The sequence below is a fragment of the Lagopus leucura genome, unplaced genomic scaffold (genome assembly GCF_019238085.1).
Source record: "Lagopus leucura isolate 7727_CA_CO unplaced genomic scaffold, USGS_WTPT01 Super-Scaffold_73, whole genome shotgun sequence".
In the NCBI taxonomy this organism is placed as follows: domain Eukaryota; kingdom Metazoa; phylum Chordata; class Aves; order Galliformes; family Phasianidae; genus Lagopus; species Lagopus leucura.
The window spans coordinates 30,161,812-30,174,233 of record NW_024962252.1 but is presented as its reverse complement, the minus strand read 5'-3'; the positions used below and the strand labels follow the sequence as shown (position 1 = coordinate 30,174,233).

General features: G+C 35.7%; 1 protein-coding gene across 1 annotated transcript in view; it reads left to right on the top strand.

The window, feature by feature from the left end:
- Positions 1-10,249, top strand: part of EPHA7 (EPH receptor A7) — a 151,066-nt gene extending 140,817 nt beyond the window's left edge. The window contains exon 17 of the mRNA XM_042879576.1: positions 10,054-10,249. Within this exon, the coding sequence (XP_042735510.1) occupies positions 10,054-10,249 (196 nt within the window). The remainder of the gene's footprint in view (positions 1-10,053) is intronic.
- The last annotated feature ends 2,173 nt before the right edge of the window (positions 10,250-12,422 follow it).

Sequence of the window (12,422 nt, the reverse complement as noted above, 5' to 3'; positions counted from 1 at the left end):
AGTGAAATGCTGTACTTCCAAAGAGAATTGGACTGCTTCTATTGATTTTGATAGAGAAAGATCCCAGGGATCAGTCATAAATTGGTCTTGTTTGATAATGTGGGCATCCACACAAAAAAAAAAAAAAAAAAAAAACACAAATGAAAAATCCTGTAAATTTTCCTTTGTAAAACTTGTAAATTTTATTTATACTGTCTTGTTTTATATACACATTTATGTGTAGTGAGCTCTGGATACATTGAAAATGCACTATATTTTTCTATTTTAATTGCAGAGCATCACAAACAAACATGTATATTCAGTGCTACATAATGTGTTTTCCCACATTTAGGACCAAAGATAGTTATCAAAAACTTAAATGCATCATTTTTTCCTCCTTTTTTGAACCCCCTTTTAGATCACTGTACAGTTATATTTGTCATTTTATTTATTTGTTTCATTAGAAAAATCAGTTTGGTTACACCAATTTTGTCCCCTCACCTTTGTTGAAGAAAATCTGTAAAAAGCTTTTAATTAGAATAATCCCGTTACGTAGACTCTTCCATTTGTAATCTTTGTAATAGACTGTAAATATATTTTTGGAACTATAATGCAATGTGCATAAGGGTTATTTTTCAGTGTCCATATATGATTGTTTATACAATTCACAGCACTTTACAGTCATGCTGAGAAGCCTAATTTATTGCCTGGATTTGGGCAGAGTAAGAAAAAAAGGTGAATATTCTTATTTCATATTAGATTGTCATTCAGTAGAATTGAGTTATTTTCATGTATGCAGTTCAAGATTTTTTTAACTATTAAAATTAATTTTCTACAAATGGTATAGAATTAGGATGCAGAGTAGACTGCCCAACATTGACAGTAGTGCACACAACCACTTGGCCAGGGTACTTCCACTTGCCATTGGAACACTCATAATTAATAAACATCTGTTTTGTGTTATAACTAATGCTAAGTGCCTCACTACTGGCATCTGTGAGCAACTGCACAGGGTGCTTGTCAGTTTTGCTGCTGCTTTAGGCACCTAACTGTAAACTTAGGAGTCTAAGTTCTGACACCTGCTTCCTTACAAATCTTGGCTAATGTTCCTAAGGGCTTGGTGTTTCCAGGTGTGATGCAGCAATGCTGGTATTGCTGAGAACCCACAAACCCTAAATGAAAGAGAGTTGAGGCCAGGCTTCACCCTGAGAACTTGTTCAATGTTCTGAAGCACAGAGGCCTCAAAGCATGTGTGGTGACATAGACTCATGCACGTAAAAGTGAGGGCCCTAATGTTATTTCTTCCTGATTTTTCTTTGTTTGATTTAAGCCATCTACTTTGAATAATAAATATATTTTATCATTCATCTATATACCTTGACTGCCTTAAAGTTGCCACAGTTTTTTACGCATTTGAAAGTGGTAGAGTAGACCCAGAAAGCACAATCAATATTTCCTATCTATCTGTTCAGAACATTATTGCAGTTTAGAGCACATGCATGTTAAAGCATTTAAGCTGATAGAGCAGCAATATATATATATGTTGATTTCAATTCCCCAGGTTTCACAGACACATAGTCCAGTATAAGAAAAACAAAGTGCCATTTGTGTTCATGAGAACTGAGAAGAAAAAAAAAAAAAAAAGAAAAAAAAGTTGGGAGGGAGAATTAAAGGCTAAATGATGAAACAAAGAACTGAACTCAGTTCTGGCTTAATTCCATTGAACTAGGGTATTGTGCATTGCTAAAGAAGACAGTATCAGGCTGCCAGGGAGGTTGATATTGCTTGGATTTATCTATCTATAACCATTTAAAAGAAAGATGCCTAAGACAAGCGGGATGAATCTTCCTCTGGCAATGCTTATCTCCATTACCTCCAGAGGGAATCCGGATGATTAGCTTAGTTTAGGCATCTAATGTCTAGATATTGAAAATTAGGTGATTCTTACTCTGTATAACCTCGGCTGCTACAGAGTTTCTCCTAGAATCTGAGTGATGTTGAAAGGCAGCTCCTCTACTACTAGTATGTCCCAGAATGTATTTATACTGGGCTTTATCACAGAGAGAGGGTTTGTCGTTTTTATGGTTGTTGAGTTATTTTGTTTCTTCTTTTTTTTTTTTCTTCGGAGATTTGTAACAGATCATCTAAATGCTTTTTGTATATGGGTATTAATTCTTGATTTATTTTATGAATGTTCTGAGGAAGACCTGCCTAGTAAATTACAGTTATTTAAGACTTTAAATAATGAGAAATATTTGCTAGCATACTGCTTCAGTCCAGAGGTTATGTGATCAGATATGATAGTTGCTGTTTGCAATACCATGTTTATCTAAAAAAAATGTCATGTAAAAATCTCCAGGAGGCAAAGATGCTTAAATGTGTCTAAAATTGAATGTTGCCCTTAATATCTCAATAATTGAGCTGTCTGTACTTTTCTCCATTTAAAATGAGTTTTTAATATTTGTTTAAGCTGGAGTCATCTGGCATTCACCGAGGGAATTTCAAAGAATTATTTTAAATTAAATTTGCTTTTCTCCACTAATAATAATATACGGTAACTAGTTTCCACTGTTTTGAATGTTACAAAAACTATTGCTTTAATGTGGGGGATGAAGGGGTCTATTTTTATTCTGTTGTTGGTATTTTTTTTTACATTTATTGGTTAGTAGTTGAAATAAAAAACATAATAATTCATCCTTAACTTTCTAAATAATTTATATATAGTAATTTTGAGAATGATTTAAATTCTGCGACTTTCAAGTTACTACAACAATATGGTGATTGTGTCCCTGCAGTCATAATGCCAAGTGATGCTGAGACTCCCTAACACAGGAATGGGTTCATCTGGCACTTTGCTGCCAAGTAATGGCATGAGGCAGTCCACTGGCTGTGTGGGAGGAGTAAATGCCAACTCAGTCAAAAAAGGGGTCATTCCACCCTTAAAAAAATGTATATGTGATATATTGGTGCTACCATTTATATCCTTTTATTCGTTGTTTCCCTGCATACAATTAGAAACTCATATGCTCATAACTTGTTTAGTGTTTGTTTTATGATGGTGGGGTTTTATTTATTTATTTATTTATTTTGTTTATTTGTTTGTTTTGTTTCATGGGTTTTTTGGACCACTTTCATTTCTTATGTTTGTGGAAGTTCCCAGACAGAATAATAAGGCCAGGTAGAATACAAATTCTTGTGTAACAGTAATACTGGCAGCAGGTATAACAAGGGCAATTCAGATTGTGCTGTGATTTGCTGAGCTAATAGCACAATGGGAATTATGCATATTCAGGACCCTTAGAATTGTAATGTATGATTTCACTAATATGTAGAAATAAGGGAATTTTCATAGAGTAGTAGACTGGCTTGATTTGGAAGGGATATCAAAAATCATCCAGTTCCAACCCCCCTGCCATAGGCATGGCTGCCCACCACCAGATCAGGTTGCCCATTCAATCTGGCCTTGAAAGCCTCTACGGATGAGGCATCTACAGCTTCTCAGGGCAACCTGTGACAGTGACTCACACACCACTAATTTGGAATGGACTTCCAGATGATAGATTTGGGATCCAAAGGAGTACTCAAAAGTATTGTCTTCAAACAAATTTCCAGTAAAACAAGAAATTCTGGGCAGCAATAAATATTTTCTCTCCTATACCCTTAACGACAGTCCAACTTAGCCAACAATTACTTTTAAGCGAAGCTCTTTATTGTTTGTAGAGTGTAGCCTTTATTTACTTGGAAAACAGAACAGATTCCCTGCAAAAAAGGTGGGGGGCATACAAAGGTTTTGGAGAAAAAAAAACAATACAAAAAGAAATTGAAAAAAAAACAAGTTACCTTTGAAACCCAAAGAAAGACTGTGTTCACCGATTATGTAACATGTTTCATTCAGTGCTTTAAAAAATATAACAGATTATACCATACACAAAAAATCTGCAATTTTCTGACAAAAGGCTAGTGACAGAATACAAGCTATATTTGTGGGAATCTTTTCCCCTCTGGGTTAGCTTTTGCAAGATTCTAAAGTTAGAATAATTAACATATACATTAGAGTAAATCCTGTTGAGACAGGCTGAGGCACAAAAATTCCATGAAATTTTAAGTGAATGTTTAGGATGGGCAAGGGTCAGGCAGTTTGAAAGTGAAAAGGATCAAACTGAGTTTGTATGGTATAGATACTTTGTTTTTTATGTCTACTGACATGATGGAAGGTTAAAGGCTAAAGAGGAAAGGGATTGAAAACAGAGGATTGTGAAGCCATTCAGCATGTCTAAGTCATAAGGCTCTGCAAAACATTGCTGGCAGTGTAGTTAAAGAATATTGAGGTTTTTGTTTAAGTAGAAATGCTGATATTAAAATATATGTAATAATCTAGTGTGTAATGGTTTCAGTACTCTCATTTTTCCTCAGGCCAGATTGGTATTTGTCAAAGAGACTAAATTGAGGCAGATGGGAAAGCAACTGGTAATATGCAGCTCATTCAAGCAGACTTGAAGGAGACATGAAAGGAGAATTTTACATTAAAAGCCTGCAAATAAAATAAACTCCGATGATATTTGCTCTCAGAAGGTTTTAGTATAGTAATATTTAAATTTAGTGTAATGATAACAGGTTTTTGAACTGATACTATACAAATTAGATGCCCTGAATGTCTAATTAGTGACCAAAAGAGAACCACAAGTCAAAAAATAGTTCATGCCTTGATAGCCTATGCAAAAAAGATGATATACAATCAAGCGAAAATCATGTAGCCAGCCAAATGAATCTTGGACAAAACAGGACATGATTCCTAGTGCCAGAGGAGCTAAATCAAGAATAGAAAAACTATTCATCTATTGACCAAGGTTTCTGTATTTAATTGAACCAAGTAACCAGTTGTAGAACTGTGCTGCTAATAATAATTACCAATAATGAAAAACTACAGCTCAGAGTTCACCTGATAAATCAGAATAAAGCTAGTACTGGAAAGCACACTCAAAGAACAAACTCAGAGTTTTATGTATGGTAGTGATGTTACAGTTCCTGGACTCTGAGCTATTTCAAACTAGTTACAAACCAGAGAATATACAGTACCAAGTCCAAGTCCATAAGTAAAACCTGCTTTTCCTACAAAAAAAAAAAAAAAAAAAAAAAAAAAAAAAAAAAAAAAAAAAAAGGAATACAAGGAATACTGAAGAAGAATCAGTGCAATATTAATTGTCTTCTGATTATTTCCTTAGAATTACCATGAAGTATGTTTGTCTTACAGATTAAGAAACAAACTTCCTGCTCCAAAAATTAAGTCTCACTAAGAGGAAAATGCACACATTTGTTTTAATATAGCTTCCAAAATTGACTTGAAAAGAGACTAGATGCATCTCTGCTGATCTGTCACATCTTATGTCTGTAGAGACATTACTCAGGCAATTTCTTGACTGTCATTCAACCTTTTTCACTGTGCCAGCTTCCACTGGCTTACTTAAGGGCTACATGATGTCCGTTTTTAAGATGTCTGCTGGAAAACATTTCAGTTTCTTTTCCTCAGGGACGAAACAACTTATGCCAAGAATGTATATGCATACATTGTGTAGTACAGCTTGAGAATATGACTGTAAAGCAATTTCAGATTAGTTCTCTCCAGCATGTTCTTTTCAATCATAGTTTTAAGTTAAAAGTATTCTTCCACTAAGATTCAACCTAATAAATAGTATGAGAAATCTGATTTGCCAGAAATAAACTTAGAAAAGTAATCCAGATACTTTCTGAGGCCATTTCAAAATTGTGTTTTTAGATGGTGACGTGGATCTGGTTCTATCATTATATTGGATAGTCAGTGTGTATAGTGTTTATACCTCATAAAATATACTAGCTACCAAAGTATGGAGCATTCTGGGTAGAAGATGTTCTCTGTTAATCTTATTATTTAGTTTGATCTTGGCAGCAGTGATGCTTCCATATGGAGTCAGTGGAAGAGTAAAATGAGTTGAGACAAGATTGGGTGAGGTGAAGGGGCAACTTGGGTGGGAAAAGAGAGGCTGAGAAAACCTGCAGCTGATTTGGGTAATACTTTTATTTTTCTTCCAGGATCCTTGTAGTGGAGAATCCTTGCCATCAGTCTATCTCATCACAACACTCACTGCTGTCCCTCTTAATTGAATAGCTCTTTTATATTACCCTAAACAAAATAAAATTGTCTTCATCCCTAGTAGCCAGCATTTCTACCAGTCTGCTGGAGAAGTGAAGACTGCACTAGGTTCAAATCCACATCATTTGCCTGCAGGAAGAAGCTGGCCCTGAAAGGGATTCCTAATAAGACATTGTTTGGTCTCAGTTTTATGGCCAGCTGATTCTTTGCTATTCTGAGGATAAAGAATGCACCTTATTATATAACTTTCCTACCTACTCTAACTGATCTACTGTTAAGGGTAGGGGTGTGGAGGAAATGAAGAAAAGCAAAGAGTTTTCTAGTATTTCTCTGTAATACTCTTTTCAAGAGAAATAATTGTTTCAGTGCCTAAGTTACCTAAACTTGTGCAAAAGATAAATCTTTCTGGGTGCTTCCTACTTGCTGGCAAAACTACCGCAGATAGTCTTGCAAATCTCAGTCTTACATTGCTTTCATTCTCATCAAATTCCTTGCCTAGCATGGAGTTCTGCTTTCCAATCCTCAAAATGGTAGCTTGCTTGTGGTAGTTACTGAGCATCACCAAAGCCCTTTTCCAGTTTTCCATGCTTGTTACTTTGTGTGGAGGTGCCGCTTGATTTTGAGGAGTGTTTCCCCAGTCATGAGGAGGGAAACCAGTTTTGAAGTATGCTCCACTTCCAACTCTCCCCAGCTGGCATGAGTTATTAATAACTAGCAGTACCCACGCTTCACTGGAGGATAAGTAGATGTGGGTAGTGATGGATGAACATTCCATACCCCAGTGATTATAAATGCTATTAGGCAATTTACTGGGACTGAGCATGCAGGTGCTCCATACCCTTCTCCTTTGTTCTCTTCCTCCTTAAAACAGCCACCAACTGTGCATGTGTTGGGTACTGCTGGAAAGATTCCTGCATCTCTTTCTATGACCAAAAATCAGGGAAGGAGATGATTGGCACGTTCTAGGTGCAGAAGTCAAAACAAAAGCCAGAAAGTGTGTATGTGTACTTAGGAGTGTGGAGAGGAGAGGGGAGAGGGATACAGAAGAGGTGAATCAGCTAGGCTGCAAAGTGAGCTGCTCAGCAACATCCATTACATGAGCTAATGGAGTATGTTCAAAATAATATACACATCTTCCCATTGACAGAACAGTTGGAATGGAGAAGAACACTTCTCTGGCATCCTTTTACCTCTGTTTCTAGAAAGGCTCACTAATTTTTGTGATTTGAGGGATGGCCTATTCTTATTTTGAGGAGTTGGTGAAATTTTACATAGTTTTGAGGTGAAAAATACACAGCACAAGACTGATCCTATAGCTTTGGGCTGCAGGAAGATGCAAAGGTAATGTGTGGAAAGGGTGATTCTCTATAGTCACGCACATATAGCTGAATGCCTGGAGCTGCGACTGCTACCTCAGAAAAGGTTGATGAGGCTGGGCAGGATGCTCCATAGGCAGGATATTACCTCCAAAATTCTTTCCTGCACTGTACAGTCTCTTCCCTTCCTGAAATGCTTTTCCCATTCAGAAATCCTCTCCGTCTTACTCTGAAATTGGTGTTTAGTCCGCTTCTCTGGGAACAAGGAGCCTTCTAAGGAAATTGGAGTTCTTTCATGGAAGAGTTTGAGCAACCTGTCATGTCCCAGAAGAGCTAATATCTTGGTCTGCAAACACCGCAATGACTGTGGGCTTTTCTACATCATTCTACTGTTTCTCAATTTTTAGACAAAATGTACATCATCTCTGAGATCCCTTTCTGCTGAAAGAATGACTTTAAGCGTGTATTTTCAGAGAAGGTTTGAAGCTATGAATCCCAGAAAATACTTCTTCAGGACACTTGCAGATTTGCTGCTGGAATACACATTGGCATACCCAAGATCCTCCTAAGTGTGCAGAGAACAAGTTTGCATAAGATTTCCTTTCTGTGGAGCTAGGGTTCAAGTAGAAATTCATGCATAGGGTGGTTTGGCTCGCTAATGAATACAAGGATGGTCACTGAATGCATCAGAACCTGGATAAATGAATACTAAATCTGACCATAAAGCTGCCAAAGCAAAGAACTGAAGCTCCTATCAGCTTGTTTAGCCATGGTCTTTGGCCTTTACTTTCCTGAATTTCCAGTTTTGTTTTCTATTTCTTCTGAGGGAAGTATGGACATTGGACATGAAGGCAGCTATAAATTAAGTACTGTGAACATGAATATCTTGGTTGTAAAGATGTAAAGAAATAATCAAATTGATTTATCATGTGTCACACAGGGATCCTCAAGTCCCATTTGTTGAAGTTTCATCCTTGTTAGCTTGCACTTGGGCTCTTCTCTAGATAAAGTAGTACTTTGTAATGACAGATAGGTGCAGGTCAAAGTAAAACCGGGCAGTACATGGTATACATAAACTATCCAATGATGCTGATAAAAAAAAAAAAAAGTAAGTTGATACACTGCCAATATAAATATAACCCGAGGTTTTAAATACCTATGTATCTAAGTGCTATTTGTAACTACTAGTTGCCTCAAACTTTGAATAAATTCACCTGTCAATCATTTTTAATAATTCAAAGACTTACTTGCATTCTAAATAGTACAAAGAAATGTAGTCAAAAAGAAAAAAAAAGGAAGTATTCTTTCTTTTTGAAAAGGATTTGTCTCAGAGTTCTTTTTTGCTGCATTCTTTTCTCACACATTCCTTGCATTACTGGGCTTTCAAAGGGCAGGTGCAAAAAAAACCCTAAAAACCTAATCAGATTGCTTCCTATAGCTGTTTTTTGTTTTGTTTGTTTTTGTTTTTATTTGCTAAAGCTTAGACTTTAGACATTATTATTGTCAGATCCTCTTCATAAAACATCTGCTCCCATTTTGTCCAGTCTGCTGACAGAAACGTATTGCATGTTACAATGTATTAAGAATGTTCTTGTCTTGAATAAGTACCTTCCCTTTGATTAACATGTTACGTAATCTAATCCTTGTGACAGAAAAACATACACTACTTTGGAAGAAGCTGTAAGGATATTGGTTGGTAAGGCAGGGGGACATTCCTTTGCTGGTTTATTTTTCTTTAGTATTAGTGCTACACTGGCTTGTCTTGAAGTCTGTAAAAGATTGCTTTTCTCTCAGGAATCTTCAAATAATTTAGTTAAAGAGATTGCTAACCAAATGCATAATATTTTCTTATTAAATCCTGGCTTAAATCCATTAGTCCTAAAGCTATACTGTTTTAGATATTTCACATGGCCAATCTGCCAAAAAAAAAAAAAAAAAAAAAAAAAAAATCTAAATCATCAAATCATTTGTGGGTGCTTGTTTTTTTTTTTTGTTTTTTTTTTTGTTTTTTTTTGGTAACATAAGTAACATAAAAATTGTCTTGAGGTACCTAGAATCATGTAGTGACTAAAACAAGTCAGTTAAAGTATTTTATAAGATCATTCAGCAATACTGGGAGCTTCTGATAGTATGTTAGGTTAAAGGAGATTCTACCTTATTAGTCTATATGCTAGAAGCTACTTACTACATATATCTTTTTAAATTTTATATAATAATAATAATAAGGTTTAATTGAATTAACACACCCATCTCACTCTTTTTCTGCTTCTCTGTTTTTAAGAGTTATCAGTATCTTCCTGTCCCTAATTTAGTACCCAAACTACTATCCAATAAACTGCACTGCACTCACTTACCTCCTTTTTTTTAAATACTAAAATCATCAAGTATAACCCTTTGGGTCATTAAGAAACAACATGAAGCACAACTACATTTTCTTCACATTAGAAATACCTGCTTGGGAATCTTTGGGTTTACTGATGTTTACTTAGTGAGTGAACAAGTTTTTTTCTGTCAAGTAGAGGTGTATACATGGCAATGACAATGATAGTATAATTTGCCTCTATTACTTCCTTCTATCAGAATACTGCTGCACTGCCAATTTCATATCTGTTGTTATTATTTGTTTGACAGAATCAAAAACATGCCAGGTGCTTTGCAAAACAGAGAACAAGAAAAATCCCTTTCCAGAAGAGATGACTGCCTGAATAGAAATGACATAATGGCAGGAGACAAAGGAAGCAGAAAGGGGAAGCAAAACAAGAGATATAACCATAAGATCATGAGATTGGTTTGGAGGCACAGTGAACGCTATGAGGCATTTTTTTAAACCACATAAGGACTGTAGTTGGGATTAGAGGATGGAAATGTAGAAAAGAAGCATGGAAAGGAATGGAGAAGAAGGGAGGAACAGACTGGCAACAGGAGGAAGAGTAAACAGAGGTGTATGGGAGAGGCCAGAACACACACCTGACAAACTGAGGATTATGACTAATGCCAACAATGAAAGACCACATCTGAAGAGCATGATGATTTCAGGAGGAAGGCGAAGCAGGACATGGCGATGCTGCTAGGGAGAGAAGAGCCAGCAAAGCTGCCCTGGAAGCCTGCTCTGGAAGCTCCTCAGACTATTATAACCCTGCTTCCCCATCTTCTTTTTAGCTCCCCTCTTATACAGAAAATATGTATATGAAAGAGCAAAGGAGAAGGAGAAGCAGCTAAATCAAAGATTTTTTAAATCCTACTTGGGAAGAAGCTTAAGGCTGGGATGATACAGATTTACTTCTACTGATGATGCAAGTGGCAGAAAGTATCCTTTAGCCTTCCTTGTGCAGACAAATCAATGGAAGTCTGCCACTACTTACAAATAGGTTCTGTTGAGAAACAGAATTTGAATAAGTAATCTAGGACATTCTGAAATGTCATTTCACACTAGATCAGAAAGAAGCAGAAATCATAACGTTTACATTAAAATAAACATGGAAGAAAAGCATTGGAGTAGTTTCTTCTAAAGCTGAAAATAATTGTTTCAGTATCAAAAAAATAATAATAATAAAATAAAAAGATAGGGGAGGGGGGCAATTTTTCATTGGAAAAAAAAAAAACACCCTAAATTTTCCATGAAAACACTGGGAATTATTTTAATTATGCTAATTTGACTTCTTTTCCCTTAAAAAAAGTGACACTTTTTAGAAGTAAACCGAAAAGTCGGCATTTTGAGACTGTCAGATGTTTTAAACTACCCTTCATTAATAAGAAAGCTTTAAAGTGGCCAGTCTAATCCCTTCCTCACCTCCTTCTCCTCTGCTTCTGTGGTCAGACATCTCTACTGAGTAGGCTGGAAAGAGCAAAACCAGTTTCTATGTCTCCCAGAGATACGAGATATTGCCAGCTTCTTTAGGAATTATTAACTAGATCTGTTTAGAGGAAGTAACTTTGTTTTTGTTTTTTCACTACGGAGTATGTCTCCATTTAAGCTCTCATCACAGCTCTTCCATTTTGTCTGGGAAAGTTTGTCAGAAAGCATACTGGAAAGCCTCATGTTTCTGTAACCAATTAAACTGTTTTTAGACATAGTTATAGTGTGGCAGATGTAATGGTATCATAGTTGAGAGATTACTCAAGGTAATGGAATAATCTATTACTTTGATATATATAGACACTTTTTGCTTGGTACTTCTGACTTCAAAGTGTTCATGTTTAGGGTACTATAGATAATTACTACTTGTGTTTTTTATATTTTTAATAGGCTTTAGAAGACACACTGGATATTTTGGTAGTTGTGACACCTTATCAATATATGGATTTAGTCTCTTCTAGTAGTGGTTTAAGTATTACCTGACGGAGACAACAGCTTCATTTAAGACTATCCTGGTGACTCTAGACAGAATTCAAATAATTTGTTTAGGAGATGAAATACAAAATCATAACTGAAATGTTACTAATAATCCTTAACTGGTTGGGTTTGCCCAGAATTTGCTTGAAGATTTTGGTAAATGGTGGCTTACTGGATTCTCAGCAGAAATTGCCAATTACTTTTTTTCTTATTGTATTCAGTTTGAACTTTGCTTAAGTTAACTGAACTCTTGTCACCTCAGGGTATCATTTCAGCAATGAGTTTTACAAAACCTACTCTGTTAATGTAGAGATTTCAGCTATTAAAGAACATAACCCATGCAGAGAGTTAACAATGCCTAGCAGTGCTTGAAGAATCATGCCCAACTCAGTTATTTCTCTCCACCATTATTGCAGTAATATTAGATTTAAATCAGATACCCATTGAGTCAGCTTACAAAATCAATCCCACATACATTCCTCTCTCTTGGAATCAAATGTGATTCAAAGTTTATAAAATTCCACGTGCCACTGAAATAAACAATTGCAAAGCAGTGTCATATTATCTCCCCATAATAAAAAAAATTTTACATTTAATTTTTACTTATTTCCTACAAAAGCATAGTTGCAATAACTTTTTGCAATATAGACTCAGCATAAAGCAATAT